The 16,818-nt window shown below is 32.9% G+C and overlaps 2 protein-coding genes across 2 annotated transcripts; both read right to left on the bottom strand.

Annotated features, from left to right (window-relative positions):
- Positions 1-781: 781 nt before the first annotated feature.
- LOC140751074 (antichymotrypsin-2-like) lies at positions 782-10,080 on the bottom strand. Its single transcript, XM_073084906.1, has 9 exons — positions 9,975-10,080; positions 5,565-5,659; positions 4,963-5,106; positions 3,774-3,977; positions 3,389-3,487; positions 2,597-2,737; positions 2,126-2,335; positions 1,482-1,623; positions 782-976 (listed from the first exon to the last, which is right to left on the bottom strand). Exons 1-9 carry the CDS (start codon positions 9,994-9,996, stop codon positions 846-848), a joined length of 1,188 nt encoding a protein of 395 aa, XP_072941007.1. The 5' UTR covers positions 9,997-10,080; the 3' UTR covers positions 782-845.
- Positions 10,081-11,189: 1,109 nt separating this feature from the next.
- Positions 11,190-16,195, bottom strand: LOC140751078 (antichymotrypsin-2-like). The gene is made up of 9 exons (XM_073084909.1): positions 16,076-16,195; positions 15,026-15,120; positions 14,693-14,836; positions 14,162-14,365; positions 13,955-14,050; positions 13,471-13,611; positions 12,408-12,617; positions 11,890-12,031; positions 11,190-11,383 (listed from the first exon to the last, which is right to left on the bottom strand). Exons 1-9 carry the CDS (start codon positions 16,095-16,097, stop codon positions 11,253-11,255), a joined length of 1,185 nt encoding a protein of 394 aa, XP_072941010.1. The 5' UTR covers positions 16,098-16,195; the 3' UTR covers positions 11,190-11,252.
- Positions 16,196-16,818: the final 623 nt, after the last annotated feature.

Genomic DNA, 16,818 nt, shown 5'->3' with positions numbered 1-16,818 from the left:
TGTATTGATTTTTACGACTTCTACTCACGAAACGTACGATCTTGACACGTAACCTACCATTGTTGTACAGCAGTACCTATGTTATTTTTATTACAGTTCTTAATAATTAAACCTTGTTTAATTTTAAAGCTACCGGTTAAAAGGGCAAATGTATTTTGCCCGAGAAAGAACATGAGCAAAAAACACGTTATACATTTTTAATTATTTTGTGGCCTACTGTTTTCAATCATTCGAAAGCAGATGTTTTGTTCTCTAATAATTTATATTTTATGTTCAAGTTAATTAAGGTTATTTATCAGATAATTATAAAAGATTTTCTTGCTATGCGCGGAGTTTCGTTATTTACAATTACTGAAATACATTACTATAAAATTGTCAACTCGTTCTTGGGTCAGATATTTTTGCTAAAGTGCCCATAGACATACCTATATTTATGCTCGTGACTGTACATCTATATTGATTGTATGCTTTAGCTTTTCAATTTATACGTAATCACTATTTGTCGATATTATGTCCCTGTTGTGTGGCGTGGTTGTGGTACGTGTATATGTGGAACTAAAGTTTGTATGTTAATCGATCTGTATGTCATTATATGAAAATAGGCTTGCGAGTAGGAATTGATGGCTTCTGTAGCTTTATCCTGTGCCAATTTCGTTGTACACGTTTAGCTTGTAGGTAAGTATATCAACTCATTTCATACGATAAACTTACTAAATTCGCTACACTCATAGCGATGTTAAATGAGAAAAATGATTTGGAAAGGGAAAATAATCAGACAACATATATATTAATAAATTTATTTCTTTTCACAAATATTAATCTCAAAGGATTTTGTATTTGTATTCTTAAGACCCGTAGAAGATTCCGTTGAATAAAGTATCACCACGCACCTTCAAGAAGAAAGCAAATGGATGATCTGCGGTAAATACAAACCGTGGTCCGCCAATAAACGCACTTGTAGCTGAAATACCAAAATCTGAAACAAAACATTTACAGTAGATTCATATGATTTACGATTGTATGTATATTGAAGATGTTATAGACCGCGCCAAACTGCTAGTCCGCTCTGAAGTTGTTGCGTGCAGGTGTAGTCATACAATTTGCAAACATAGTCCCCCGTAGTTGGATAAAAATAAGAATTTATTTCAAATTATTTTCATCAAAAACGGTATTTGCAATTTTTCTAAGAAACACAGTGAAATTGAAAATAAATTTCATTCAAATTAGCAACTGCCTAAAACATGTTTTCAGTGAAGTATTTTATTGTATGTGATAACTAGAACATTTATTTCTACAAACATACAACATGCTTGACTGCTTAAAAGTATAAGCTTATGTCACTCCTTAATTAAGATAAATCCGACGACACCTCATTCATATAATGTTAAGTCCGTTTGTAGGGCGTACCAAAGATAGACACAATACATACGCTTGAATAACTGTAGATGTATTATCTTAAGTGCGAAAGGTATAAAACTTACAGTTTGCGGCCGCAGCTTCAGCGCCCTCCTCATTGACTACAATAAAAGCTTTCTGCACAGCATCGCTTATGTATAAGTTTTCGTCAGTTTTCAAAAGTTTATTCAAATTGGCTGCCCCAGTAAACAATTTGGTCACATTCATCTGCAATGATTAAAAATACTTTGATAAAGCATATTTTAATTTTTTTGAAAGTGCTAAATATACTTCTAGCGTCATCCCCGTCACTATGATGTTTTTGCCCTATGATAGCATTCTTATGGTGCATTTATATATACAGACGTACACGATATCATATACACGGTCCGTGGCATAACAACATCGTATCGTCCTATGTAATGTGTACGAAAGTATTTATATCTGCGTAAGAGCGCGTAAACACGACCTGTGTCTGACAAAGAATTGTATAGAAAATATTATTTTGCCTAAGACTACACTTTCAATGCATTTGTTTTGAATTGACGCAAATTAAGCTAATATAAAGAGTGTAAAAAGCATCTTGTTTTATTTCTATTTTCAGGGGTATCAGGGATGGAGTTGATCTTGGGTTATCATGGAGACATGCATTGCTACATATATATTATTCAAATAATCACCAATCACATTATACTCGAGTTTTAAGATGTATGAAAACATATGTACTTACTTTTTCTAAAACTTCTCTAAGGTTTGTAGTTGTTTCGATTTTGAATTTCGGAATACTGACGTCAACTTCGGTATTAAACATTCCTTTAGTTTCCTCGTCCAGAATATTTGGATCCTTGAGTTTTTCTAGCAATTCTCCTATACCTTCTATATCATTCGGCAGAACAAGGAGTAAAGATGATTGATCACCAACGTATGCCATATTCAAGAGCTGTAAAAATTAATAAAATGGACTATAAGATTTATGTTACAATATAGTTTTGGTGTTTCTAAAAAAAATTATAGATATAATTATTGTCTGTTTCAATACACTTCTTCAATTCGTACATATTTAAAGAAAAAAAAATAAGCTTTTTTGGAAAAAAAATTGAATTGCTAAAATCTAGCTCGGCTAAATAAATTGACCTCATTTGAGTATAATTAAAATTTGATTAATAAAGTATTAAATAATTACTATGAAATGATTACAAACCTTTGATTTTAACCTATCGCTTTCTCCATATGCATATTCCTCATTGTTGTGCATGGTGGGAATTCTCATGGTGTTTGTTTTGGTCACATAAAATTTTTCACTTCTTGTCGCCAGGCCAACGAAGCGATGTTTCCAGATACCCTAAAAAAGTATTGTCAGAAAATCGTGTAAATTTTTACCAATTTATGTGTTTTTATTTGAAGTGAGCTTGGAGTGTATCTGATGCCAAATGGTCACTGTCGCCCATGAGCATCTTTAAACCAGCTCCATAGAACATGGGTTCTACCTATAGCCGTTCACTCTTGTGAATTAAATTCCACAAATACATGTGAAGGTGGTAATTTTGAAGGTGAACCTTTTGTAGCACCAATTTCTGCCGCATAACAGCGGTGTTAAGCGCTGCTATGTTCTAGTTTGAAGGGTGTGGTAAGGGAGACATATTTTTCCGAGGCGTTCCAGCTTAGGCCTCAGAGGTAGCGGCGCATCTGTGGCCGACCTCAGGTCGGGGTTGGGGGTTGGGGGTCTGTAGTTGATTACAGATGTCCATGGGTGGCAGTAGGCACTTACGGTCATGTGAACTGCATCCTCGTCTGCTACTCCTATATTATAAAAAAAAACATGGTTATAAGATGAGGAGAGTAGGCGGTATGTGAATCCGATCACAGATGCGATGCCGCTAGTGAGGAATAAGATTAATTATGGACGACCCCTCATAATTATATAAATCGGGTGGTATCTCCATCTTTCCAGTAAAAATGTTTCAGATTAGAAATAAAGGTGTATTAATCTTACTTTAAAGTACAGAGCATTGCAAAGTAAACCTCTGGTGTCAGGTCCAATTGCATTTGGGGCAACTAAATCTTTAATACGATGATTCGTTTGTTCTTCCACCTGAAATAAAGTATGTTTTAATATGAGTTACGAGTACAGAAATATTATATAACTCTTGTATAGGTACTACATTAAATTGATAGATTGTGCGTAGGATAGATAAAATGTATATTGTAAATGAATAAATTATAAATAAGGAAAGTATTATAAAATGTATTATGTTATGTTACTCTCATCATTTAAATGATGTTTGAACCTTATGGTAATGTAGTCGCGTAAAAAGTTCGAGTACATAAATATTTATGAAATTCATGTGGACTATTAAACTAAGAACGACCATACTTACCCAAGTATTAATTTCTTTAGCTGTATTTTCGGGGTCCCCGAAGTTAACATTGGCAATTTCAGTACGATACACAGATCTAGACACAGCGGCGAATTCATCTTGGACCTGATAACCGAGAGGAATGTACAATTTGCTCGCCTTCTTTAACTCGATTCCTTGAATTGAACTGTCCTTTTCGTTGATTAACGAAAATATCTCGTTAGTCTGAAAAATATATAAATATATTATTGCAAGTAGTGATAGCCAGGTCAAGAAACTTGGCCTCTTGATCGAGAGGTCCGAGTTTCAAATCCCAAGCACGCACCTCTGAGATACCTGAGAGATTTATAAACTAAAAAATCTCAAAGGTATGTGAAGTCTACCAATACGCACTTGGTCAGCGCGGTGGACTATGGCCTAATTCTTCTCATTATGAGATGTGACCCGTGCCCAGCATTGGGACAGTAATGGGTTGTTGATGATGATGATTATGATATTATTGTAATAAGGCTATATTAGGTTGGAGAGATGCGGAGACAAGGTGAGGTAAGGTGAGCGAGGGGAGGAGAAGAGATTGACACTTGGAAATATAATTTTAGGTTACAATATTTATTACAAATCTCTTTTTAAGTGCTTCTGTTATTGTTATAGCTTCGCTTTCGTCATAACGTAAAAATAAAAGCTATTATTTTTTTTACTGACAGTATACTTTGTAATTAAAGTTACGGTGGAAGAAATGTTATTTTATATTTCTACATAAATGATAAGAATAACAATGGCTACGTTGCTGTTTTGCTGCAACCCAGCAAAACCCAACGTTTTGCTGGGTTGTTGTTTGGTTGATGCTGGGTTTTGCTCTGTACTTCGACTGAGATATGGCTCATCGACAATTTTTTTTTCGTTTCTGAGCGTTGCCTTCAGTACCCTTATCATGAGTTTTTACGTTTTATTAAATATGACTGTTTTGGTATTTGTTTAGGTATTGGCCCATACAAATTCCAAGTTCTGACATAATCCGCTAGGGGCGCTGATTGGAAATTATAAGGGCAAATACAAAAACAAATACCAAAACAGTCTTATTTGTTAAAACGTAAAAACTCAAGCTAAGCGTACAGGTTAGGTACGCGTTTATATACTTACATAACTTGTGATGGAAAGCTATCTAGGATTTTATAAGCCATGAAAGCTCAAAATTATCGAAGTTACTTACAGTTTTATCATCGGGGAATCCGATGGCGTTCAGAATTTCATCATGCGACGGTCCCTCCGAGGCCAGAGCCAACTGAGCCAGCGGCGTCAGTACAGAGAATGCTGATAAAACAACACTTTTGTCCTTGTTTTTCTCTACTACTTCCTAGAAATATTTTAGAAACATGAAAATTAACGCTAAATAATGTATATCATCGTAATAACGTGTTCGTGAGTGACTCGCTACAAGGTAATTTAGTGAGATATTCTTCATGATGTCTTAAGCTACTTACGAGTACTCAAGTACATAACGTTACGTTTAATATACCTATTAAACTACCTACTTGACCTAATGAAAACACTAAATACTTCGTGTAAATTAGTTCTTTTGCACTACTGGGAACTGGTCCACAACATTCGCGAAGTGCTTGTCAGTATTTTTTAAGACAATCTTTATTTATTTAGAGCATTTAGACATATGTATGTCCTCACGATATTTCGTTCACCAATAAAGAATTATTGATGTTGCTGAATTGGCATTCAAAATCAATGGAGTAGATATTTTTTTTGTTTTAAGTATTTTAAAGTTTAAGTGACTGTTTTAGGTAAAATGTAAGGACTCACGGTAAACATCCTCGCGGTAAATTTATTGTTTCCATTTTGAAGTATTTCTTGATTATCCAGACACTCCGCCATTGCAATGACCGCCAGGACAAATACTGCAAAAAAATGTCTAAATTAGTTAAAAAAAATAACATATCATGACTAGAAATGGACACAATAAATATAATTAAGTATGTACAAGACTATAATACTTTAGTAAGTTACAGGATTTATTGGGTATATGTGGTAGGTACACGACTTAGTTAAAGGTACAAATTCTGCTCCAGACATAATTTTTAATTAATATAAATTATTAATTCCAATGTCAAAATTACTTTAGTATAAGTAGGTAGTTTAGTTATTTGGTGAAAGACCAAAATTCTTATCGATGTTTACCTAGGTAGAAATAAAGTATATAGTTTGTACACATGAAACTCTATCAGATAGTTTCATGGAATATATTTACAAAAACACAGAGAGTCGCTGTATCGGCTTTAGAGTGTCCTCCGCGTATCGTGATCACATCGTTGTTATTGCATTACAATTAGGGTTTCTGATTTCCCGGCATATTTTTCTTCTTGGCCCACGGGAATTCCCGACCACATTTTCCCGGGAATTCCCGGGAACTTGAGTATTTGCCAAAACATTATGGATTCTGTCTCCAACCTTTCTAACTCTTATTTCTGGGCATTGCAACTGGGGGAGGCCTGGAGCATATTTTTCTACGCTACTCTGCTGTACAAATTCGTGGAAAGACATACGGAATAGTGGCCGAGCCATGCTAAATTTTTTATCCATTATTCATAAACCCTGTTATCGTTAAACCTTGTAAGAGGCCATATTTAACATATTTAACGACTGCTAACCAAGTGCTACAATATCTGAGATCGTCGAATTAACCTGTGCTACGAAGCGCAGTAGCGCGCATAAAATTTAGCCACTAGCGGTCATCTTTTCCCTATCCGAGAATTCCCGACCAGAAACCCTAATTACAATGCATATTTGTCAAATGTAAATTGCGATATGTGCAGCGTCTTTAGAGTGATATAATTTTAAAATGAATAAACGTAGTATTTTTTTAAATGGTCGAATTTTAACCGTTCTAGCCCTTAGAATAAAAGAAAATTAATAATTAATAATAGAAAATATGAAATATTTTGTTGAGTTGTCTCCCTGTCGCACTTTACAAACACTCACTTGACAAACACACCTACATATTTCTATTAATTTTATTTGTATCTGTTTTTCGCTGTATATTCCTTGGAAATGGAGACTGTATAAATTAAACATTTCATTCATAGTTTTATCTATACGGAATCTATACGAAATTGGTTATTACTTAGAAATATACATGTAAATCTCACAATTTAGAAGAGTCCAACGACACCTCGTATGTTAAAATCTAAAGAACATATGTACATACGCTCGAAAATACCTCTTTAGTCGTACAAAATATGCATATTTTCTCAAATACCAAGCCGTTGATAGAACAAACCATTAAACGTACTTAAAACGCCAAATGTAGGGAAGTAATTATGTGTAGTGATTTCATGTATTTTTTATGGGATGATGTAATACGATGTTAAGGTTTATTTACACAATTTGAACCGAGGACAATATTTTTTTTAGTTGAGTGCGAGTGTTTATGTTTAAAATAAATATAGTATCGTAGTATTACAAAAACTCTTTCTCTATAGTTGCTGTTGGTTTATGGAACAAATTATCCATACGTGTTGAATAACTCGATTTATTTAAAAAGCTGCTAATAAAATATTATTATATAATTTCAGTTACTTTCACAACATTATGTCTTATGGCACTACCCCAGTAGTGCTGCTGACATAGACTCTATATTTACTATTCAAAAAAGAGGAATAAGGTCAATATATAGTCTGCGACGTGGTGAGTCCCTGAGAGAACTGTTTCCCACAATTTACATATTGACGATACAGAGTCAATACATCTATGAAAATATTATGTATATAAGAAAACACACTGATATGTTTGAAAAAAATAAAAACCACCATAACTTTAATACTAGAAATAGAAATAAATAAGCAATTCCTGAACATAGATTATGCAAGGTGGCAAAATCTTTCATGGGTAACTGTATTCGCTACTACAATAAAATACCAGACCACATTTTATATCTCACAGAAAAAAAGTTCAAACATGTCGTTAAACAAACGCTATATAAAAAAGCGTACTATAAACTAAGTGATTATTTGACTGACAAAACGGTGTGGTCTGAAGTAGTTCCAGCTCCACATGTACCATTAAGTTAAGTTTAACATTGTAAAAACACATTTTTTTAAAAAGATGTGTGTTATGGAGTTTCTTTCGCCGCTTCTTCTCCATAACGAAAAACCTTGTGAAGTGGTGGTAGTTGTATTGACATTCAAAAAGTGCTCTGTAAGGAACCTATTTTGAAAAAAAAAAATGATTTGATTATTCAAAATTATGAAATTCCATCTCGTTTTCGTCTTTTTCATATGCACTGTGTCATTGTTTAGTGTGTGTTTTATGATCATTTTCCATTGCTTGTATTTATTTGATTCCAACGTATAATTACTTTAACACTAATATACTACATGTAGTATACATTCATCCGCCATAACCTATTCCTTCTCTAACTTCGCGCACACTATCATTAGTCTCTCGTCTCTCTTCTTTTTTCAGGCATAGGTTGTCTGAATTAGAACGCTACATTTTTTTATAAAATAAGAGTAGCAGACGAGCATGCAGTCCACCTGATGGTAAGTGGCTACTGCCGCCCATGGACATCTGTAATCAACTCCGGATAGGATTAGATATTCCTACCTGAGGTCGGCCACAAATGCGCCGCTACCCCTTAGGACTAAGCTGGAACGCCTCGGTAAAGTCTGTCTCCCTTACCACATCCTTCAAACCGGAACACATTAGCGCCTACTAACACTGCTGTTATTAGGTAGAAATAGGTGTGGCGGTGGTGCCGCCGGAGTCGAACCACAAAGGGTTCTACCACCTTCAAAACTACTACTACTTAGCGATAAACCGCTTATTGCATAATGCTTGACCTGCGTATGTATATTGCTTATTGTTGAAGTTCAACTATAAGTGTGCAATAAAGATTATATCTATCTATAGTAAGAAAACGCAATAATTGCATAACAATACGATCGATTATCAAATTATCCATTTGAATTTAGGCAGTATTTTAAATGTTATGAATACGTAAGAAAAGCAAGAAAAAGAAGAAGAAATAAATATTTGCATGTACGCATAAATATAAATATAAAAGAAATCTTATGTTTTAAAATCAAGTGCAAATGTTATTTAATCGTTATTGTTATTATATAATAATACTTGATTATTCAAAATGATACAATTTTATAAGACATATTTAAAAATGACATTTTTAGATACTTATTTAATTAATGTTCTTTCTACACCATTAGTACATACCTATAGTCTGTTTCATAATTAGGTGTCCAAAATGTAAACAAAGGTGTTGTCCTATCAAGAAAATATGTTTCAAATGGTAGTTTCTTATTTTTGACAATATTAAATTAATACAACAATAATAAAATAATAATCTAAATAAATTAAGATCAATTCAATTTTTTTAATATTTATATTACCTCAATTTCGTTCCATACAGTAATAATAATAAAAAAAAGGTTTATGGTAGAAAATTAAAATGTGATAATGGTAACACAATCGGAACCCAAGACATTTCTTGTGCCGTCATTTTTAAGTTTCGTAGCTGATGTTATTCATTTTCGTGATTGTAATCGAACTCAAATGTATTATCGTTTTCATAGCGCGTTCGTTAAATTGTGAATAATTGTAAAGTTTTCGTTTTTTGTTGAGTTTGTTAAAGGTTTGGTTTCTTGTTAATTTTGACAGTGACATTTGTTTGTTTACATTTTGGACACCTAATTATGAATCAGACTATATACAAGTTATCCGAATTAGGCAACTAGGTAATAAATACCGAAATATGTCAATTTTTATTACGCAGAAGGTATCAAATTTGAATCTTTGGTTAACAAAACATTGGATAGATGGATTATTAGTTAATAACGAGTGATTAATTATCATAAGATAAATATCTTGAAATCTTGTTTAAAAATATAATGATCACACTATATTTTTGTAATGATATTCTCTTCGTAGGCAATCGTCGTATGATTTGCGAATCCGAATACGAAACATAAACATAATATGAGGCCGTTAGAACCAGAGTGGTCTAACTGCATTTTAATGACTTTCAACCTATCTGTATTTTCGTAATTTAAAAATGTAGCACAGTTTTACTTGTCTCCATATTGTAATTCATGTTTTTTGTAGTGAGGCTACTCTGGTTATAACAGCCTCATATTATGTTGGATTTGATTAATGAAATGAAAAATATGTGACAATGGATATAATTTAATGTAAAAAACTTACGACAGAAGGAAAACCGCTTCATCGTTATGACGCGTCTGACGCCGGCTCTACACTGATCTTGAAATGTAGTGCCTTAAATACGTATATTGGTTGTATGCTTTAGCTTCTACTAATAAGTTTTGTGTACATAAGTTCCGTGTTACTAGTTTTACCTCTTCGCAGAATACGCGGTAAAAAACCTTTTCTTATTGTGTAATTTGGACGTTATTTTTATTGACGGCCCGCATGGTGGAGCGGTCACCATGCCGGTCCGACGCGCAGAGGGTCTCGGGTTCGATCCCCGGCTAGACAGATTTCTAAATGATGAATTTAGATTTTTGTTTCTGGGTCTGGGTGTTTTTGTATTTGTGTGTGTTCATAGCACCCACGATACAGGGAATCCTAGTGTGGGGCTGTGAGTGTAGAAAGCGAAAGCATTTAACTTGAATATAGCCGGCATGATCATTTGAATAGCGGTTACTGTGAATCAATAAGTGAGGGCTTTGTTGATGAAACGCGACCTCTCAATTGAATATCCGGGATCGAATCCCAGTTTGAAATTTTGTAAAGTTTGTACGCATTTCAATTTAATTTTTACTTGCTTTAACGGCAAAGGGAAATATCGTGTAGAATCAATCTATCGTTGGACAGCGTGGTGGCTAATGGTAATGATGGTCACTGTTAATTAAGCTGACCGCCATCCTTGTCTTCGCCACCATCTCGTTACTTAAACTACTTACTTACTCATAGCATTGACTAAGTCCATTTATGTATTTATTTATTTGTACTTTATTGTATTTATATTATACTATATTTATACCAAAACAATGTTGTGACACAAAAGGCAGACTTAATGCTAAATAGTAATAGTCATTCTATTTATAAAAGGAATAAAGATTAAATGTCAAATGTTGAAGAGTTATTTGGCTAATTTTTATTAGGTATCAATTTATGATAAAGTTGTTAAACAGATGATCGCATCGGTCCTGAACAAATAAAACGAATCCATTTTACATTACATCTCGCAACATTTTGTAGTAGAAGAACTACGTTGCGACACTTGCGTTTTTGTAAATTTTATGTTTGTTCATGTTTTTGGAAATAATTTACGGAACTTATTTCCTGACGAGGGTAATAATGTAGTTTTGAAAGTTTTAGGATAGTTGAAAGGGAAAATTATTTCATAACACATATTTAGTTAGTAAAAGTATTTATTGGTTTAATAACATCTTTCCATCTTTGCTCCCTCAACGGCACATATCTCAGATGTTTCGAGCTTTCACGTGTTGGTTGTAATATCTAAGGTCCATAGAAGACTCCATTGAATATGATATCACCGTGAGCCTTCAAATAAAATACGAAGGGATGATCTGCGATGAACTCGTTCTTTGGAGGTGGTTCAGGAAAATCAGAATACGAAACATAAAACGCTGAAACAAAATTAATAATAATTATAATATGCTTTCTTTATTTTTTAGTTGCTTTATTTTGCGTCTGCTTAATATGTTTACTAAAATAACAATATGTAGGTACTTGTTTTATATTATGGTTCTAATTATGTTTTAAATTACTTATTCTTTTTTATTTTGTTTTGCTACGGACCGTGTTTGACATATACGGTGTTTTGTAAAATAGTATTAAGTTAATAGTTAACAAACAAGTGGTGGATTGCACCTAAAGTGGTAACTTGACATCTAATCCACCTCAGATAAGATTAGAATCCGTCTTGAGGTCAGCTACAGACATGTTATTAAAAGAATGTCTTCCTTACCATCTCCTTTGAACCAGAACACTACATTGCTTAACATTGTGGTTATTAGGCAGAAATAGGTATAGTGGTGGTGTTTCCAAAGTTGGCCGCAAAGGATTTTACCATCTTGTGTGTAAACATAAATACAACATAAGCGTCAGTAAGGTAGCCTTTAACAGCTCTTACCATTTGCAGCGGCGGCTTCAGCGCCGTCTTCGTTGACTTCAATAAAAGCTTTCTGTACAGCGTCCGTTATCATTAAGTCTCCTTGATTTGCTAAGAGTTTATTTAACTTGGCCTCGCGACTAAAAACTTTTGTGACATTCATCTGTAATGAATTACAAAGATATTTTACTAAATTTTATAAAATAATTATATAATTAAATCCATTTCATATTCATTTCAGTTCCTTAGAAATGTAATCAAACCCAGATATCATTAGATTTCTACCTGAGGTTGGCCACACACGTTGCTACATCTGAGGATCAAGTTGGAACGTCTTGGATAAGTATTAGTATTACCTTTATCAAACCCTTCAAAGCGTAATAAAGTAGCGTTAAACTCCTATTATTTGCAGAAATAGCTGTGGCGCGGGTGCCTCTGGTCGAACCACAAAGGGTTGTACCATTTTATAATTATATTATTTGAATTATTTAATAATACTCAGGTTTAATTATAATAGTTACAGTAAAAGTAATTCTTACGTTTAGGAGGACTTTTACGAGTTTGGTAGTTGTTTCAATTTTGAATTTCGGTACACTGACTTCAACTTTAACTTTACTCATTCCTTGGGCTTCCTCTACCAAAACATTTGGGTCCCTGAGTAGTTCTATCAATGATCCTATGTATTCCACTTCATGTGGTAGAACGATGAGTAACGATGCTTGATCTCCAGCATATGGTAGTTCTAAAATCTGTCGAAAACATATAAAGTACAAAATTGTTACAAATTTAAAATTGTTTAAAAAATACACTATAACTAAAAACAATAAAATAGGTGTCAGGTCAAAAATAAATACATTTATCTTAAAAAAACGTCTAAAAAGTGTTCAGTAGTACTAAAAAGTGTTCTAAGTGTGAATAATAATTTTATACGATTAACAAATTAATATGTATAATTATAATATTTATTTATTTATTTATTTATTTATGCTTTATTGAACCAAAACATAATTGTGGAACAAAATGCGGGCTTAATGCTAAAAGCATTATCTCCCAGCCAACCTTTGGGCTGTGCAGAAAATAATAAAAGCGGTACAACAATAAAAGAAAAGAAAAACAAAAATACGTTATAAAATAAAAGCATAAGAAACAATATGTAAGAGAAAGAAGAAATACGAGAAGGAAAAGGAAAAGTGACGTAAGGTTCTAAAATACATACACAGATATAAATAAGAAAAAGAAGTCCTGCATTTCATCCTTCTGATAGCCTCAGGGAGAGAGTTCCAAAAACGGATAAATATTCTGTTAGAATATTTTTTTTAATTTTAAAAATTTTTGAAGATTGAAGATTTTAAAATCTTACAAGTTGTTCAATTAATTTATGACATTTTAGAGTAGAACACAGCAGAGATAAAATATGCTGTAGGAACATTCATGGTTCTGCCACCATTAAAAATCTCTCCATTGATCGCTCGTAGGTATCTATATAATATTTGGTACCAAAAGTGTATATTTTTTATTATTAAGGTAATTTCATGAAACTTGGCAGATAATGGGTACACCTAAATAAGAATATTGTAGGAGTATTGTGGAAGCAGTACAAACCTTTGATTTTAATTTTTCGCTGTCTCTATATGCAGAAGACATCGTTTGTTGCATCATTTTAACTTTGGTAGTTTTTGCTTTAGTCACATAAAAATCTTTAATTTCTGTCGATGACTCCGTGAAGCGATATTTCCAAGTACCCTAAAGAAGTAAAAAAATATTAGAAATAAATTATTTCCTGTTGCTTTCTGTAACCGCGAAGGGATCCATGGTAAAGAAGGACCACACTGTAGGTTTCCTTACGATGATTTTCGATACGATTTCTCTCGAAAAAACCCACTTGGTAAGTGTGGTGGACTGTGACTTAAATTCATGCAACTTTGAGAGAATATCTGTGCCTAGCAGAGGAATAGTAAAATAGTAAAGGGTTAACAAAGAGTTTAGAGTACGTATTAATAATAATTATTATATGTTTTTCAATTTCATAAGGTGAACAACGACGAACAACGAAAGTAATTTGTAATTAATTTTTATTTCAACTTACCTTGAAGTACAACGCATTTACAAGCATTGCTATTGTTGATTGTAAATCATCTCTGTCAACTAATTTTTTAATACGATTATTTGTTTGATCTTCAACCTAAAATATTCAACAGATTGAATTAATAAGCGATTTATGGGTATCAATATTGTTTAAAATCAATCATATTATGCTAAAGTTTTGTTAATTTTAGCAACTGGAAATTCTTACCCAGGCATTAATTTCGTTGGCTGCGTTTTCGGCGTCGCCGAAGTTAATATTGGCAATCTCAGAATGAAACACTGAGTTCGACACTTTGGCAAATTCCTCATGAATCTTTAAACCAGAAGCTATATAAACTTTGCTCGCCTTTTTTAACTCAACTCCTTGAATTGAATTGTCTTTTTCGTCGATGAGTGAAAATACTTCGGTAGTCTGAAAAATGTAATATTGTTTGACCTTATCCATAATATAGACGAATAAACTTCTACAGATGTGAAATTATTGTATTCCAGTTAATTTCTTCTAATTTTTAGTAGTAACCGGAATATATGTATAATGCAATCATCTGCAATAATGATTAAGGCCTTGCAATTAAATCCTGAGTTATACCAATACATTTGTAATTAATCACAGATGAGATTATTATGACACTTTACAATTGTTTTACAGGAGTAAAATTATATATTATTACAAGTTCTACCACATGTTCCATTAATACCTGGTGATATGGTGTAAATATAAAGTAGTAGCTGTACTCACAGTTTTATCATCGGGAAATCCAATGGCGTTTAAAAGTTCATCATGCGACGGTCCCTCAGAGGCCAGAGCCAACTGAGCTAGGGGCGTTATCACAGAAAATGCTGATAAGACAAAACTTTTTCCCTTATTTTCCTTTGCCACTTCCTAAAATTGTAAAAAAGCATATTTTAATCAAATAAATATTTTTATTTAATTTAAAAAGTTTGCATAAATGCGAAATGTATGGACATCTATAGATAATATTGTGAGGAGCACATAAAAAGTGAGGTATTGAATATTATTATTAAAGATTTACGACTGTACAAATGTTAAAATGGGAAATGCCATACTTACATAAAACATTCTAGCGGTAAACTGGTTGTTTCCATTTTGAAGAATTTGTTCAAAACCAACGTCCCCCGCCGTTGTAATGGCCACAAGGGCGAATACTACAAAAATAAAAAAAAAATCACATTGATTGATTCATTAGAGATTTATGGTAATTGTTTGTACGATTCACAACATGGCAGCTGTGGCGGGCGGTGGCCGGGCCAGAGGTAGTCTTACACGGTCGGGTATGCACGATGTTTTTTGTTACATATGTACAATATGAGGAATAAATTTCCTTCTGAGATAGTCCCGGATAGCTTGGACATGAGGCTCTTAAAAATGCAAAAACAGCTCTACTCCAATCCTAGTAATCCATTTATAATATATACAGAGTGAATTTTACAAGTGTCAAATGGCGAAATCCGAAATCTAATAATTAGTGAAAATTATTTTCCAAATTACGGGCCGATTTTGATAAAAATTCAAACTGCATTTCTTATTTCCATTTCCCCAGCCGGGATTCAAAAGAATTCAATTTGTAAAAACCATTTTTTTCTTTTAAAGAACTTAAAATAATGCATTCAAAATTATAAAAAAAAGTTAATAAAATTATAAAATATATAATATAAATAAATAAACGTATAAGCATTTACGACAAGCAAAAAAATGTTAATTTTTCAAGTTTTTTATTATTATAGAACTATAGGTGAAAATAATTTAATCGAAAAAATATTATGAAAAAAAAACATTCTTTTCGTAATTGGGCGAAAATGTCGGGCGCATACGGTGTTAAAATAGTTATAAAATAAATATTAAACGAAATCATCTAAATCATATATTATATGTTTACAATTTGAAGTCTCTAGTTCATCGGAAAGATAGTATAAAACTGATAACAATATTGCACCCAAACAGAAATGATTAAATTACTAATTAAGTTTTAAAGCTGTTACTTTTGAAATTATGTTTTGAGAAAAAATATGGCGACTAAGGAAACAAGATTATCAAATCCAACTGGTTTTTTCAAAGTTTAGATAAGGCCAAACTAAAATCGTTAAGTAAAAATTAACTCACATGTTAATAATAGCGGCTTCATAATTGTTGCGTTCTTCTCTAATGCCGACGCTATACTGAGCAGGTTTTAATTGAGCACATTTAAATAAACTAACTCTGTATACGACGTGTTAATTGTAAGTAATAAAATTATTTATGTGAAAAAAGCAGATAGCCTAATAATTTGAAACTCGCCTCTCAACCGGATATTCGAGGTTCTAATCCAAGACACCTATGATATTCTAAGTTGTGCGCGTATTAGAAATTAATAGCTTAAACAAACATCAAGATGAAACCTGAACAACTGAGATTTTTAAATGAAGCATCAAGAATATAGGAAACCTACCATTCTGCTCTTGGTCAGTGCGGTGGACTTTCTCTGAGAAGAGACTCTAGCACTGAAACAGTAATGGTTTGACAACAACATATTTCTGTGATATACCATTACTAGTTATTTCGGCTTTGCCCGCGTTTAAAAGAAAATAATATGACATACTAACATACATAAAACTGAAAATTCGTACCTTTATTGGAATGACAGTGGCGCCATCTGGCGAAAATTGGTCCGTACCAACTCTGAAACCTTCGTGGGCTCATGGACAACAACTTTGCTAAAGATCATCACTTCATCAAATGCATAGTTTACGTTTCAATCCTTACTAATATCGATTAAAATAATGGATTTTTTTGGTCCAAAAGATCTATTCTCCGATTAATAGATCTTAGATCGCCATCCATAGTTCTCGTGGGATTTCCGGGATAAA

This window comes from Epargyreus clarus, unplaced genomic scaffold (assembly GCF_041222505.1).
Source record: "Epargyreus clarus isolate Ecla_fem2 unplaced genomic scaffold, WU_Ecla_fem_2.2 ptg000021l, whole genome shotgun sequence".
In the NCBI taxonomy this organism is placed as follows: domain Eukaryota; kingdom Metazoa; phylum Arthropoda; class Insecta; order Lepidoptera; family Hesperiidae; genus Epargyreus; species Epargyreus clarus.
This window is presented reverse-complemented; position numbering and strand designations above follow the sequence as displayed.

Coding starts and splice junctions, on each gene's coding strand:
- LOC140751078 (XM_073084909.1), bottom strand. CDS start 16,097: ATGAAGCCGCTATTATTAACAT. Junction 14,366..14,692: donor GATTTCCCGATGATAAAACT/GTGAGTACAGCT, acceptor TACATTTTTCAG/ACTACCGAAGTATTTTCACT. Junction 14,051..14,161: donor CCAACGAAATTAATGCCTGG/GTAAGAATTTCC, acceptor TGAATATTTTAG/GTTGAAGATCAAACAAATAA.
- LOC140751074 (XM_073084906.1), bottom strand. CDS start 9,996: ATGAAGCGGTTTTCCTTCTGTC. Junction 5,660..9,974: donor GAAGCGGTTTTCCTTCTGTC/GTAAGTTTTTTA, acceptor ATTTTTTTGCAG/TATTTGTCCTGGCGGTCATT. Junction 2,336..2,596: donor GCGATAGGTTAAAATCAAAG/GTTTGTAATCAT, acceptor TAATTTTTACAG/CTCTTGAATATGGCATACGT.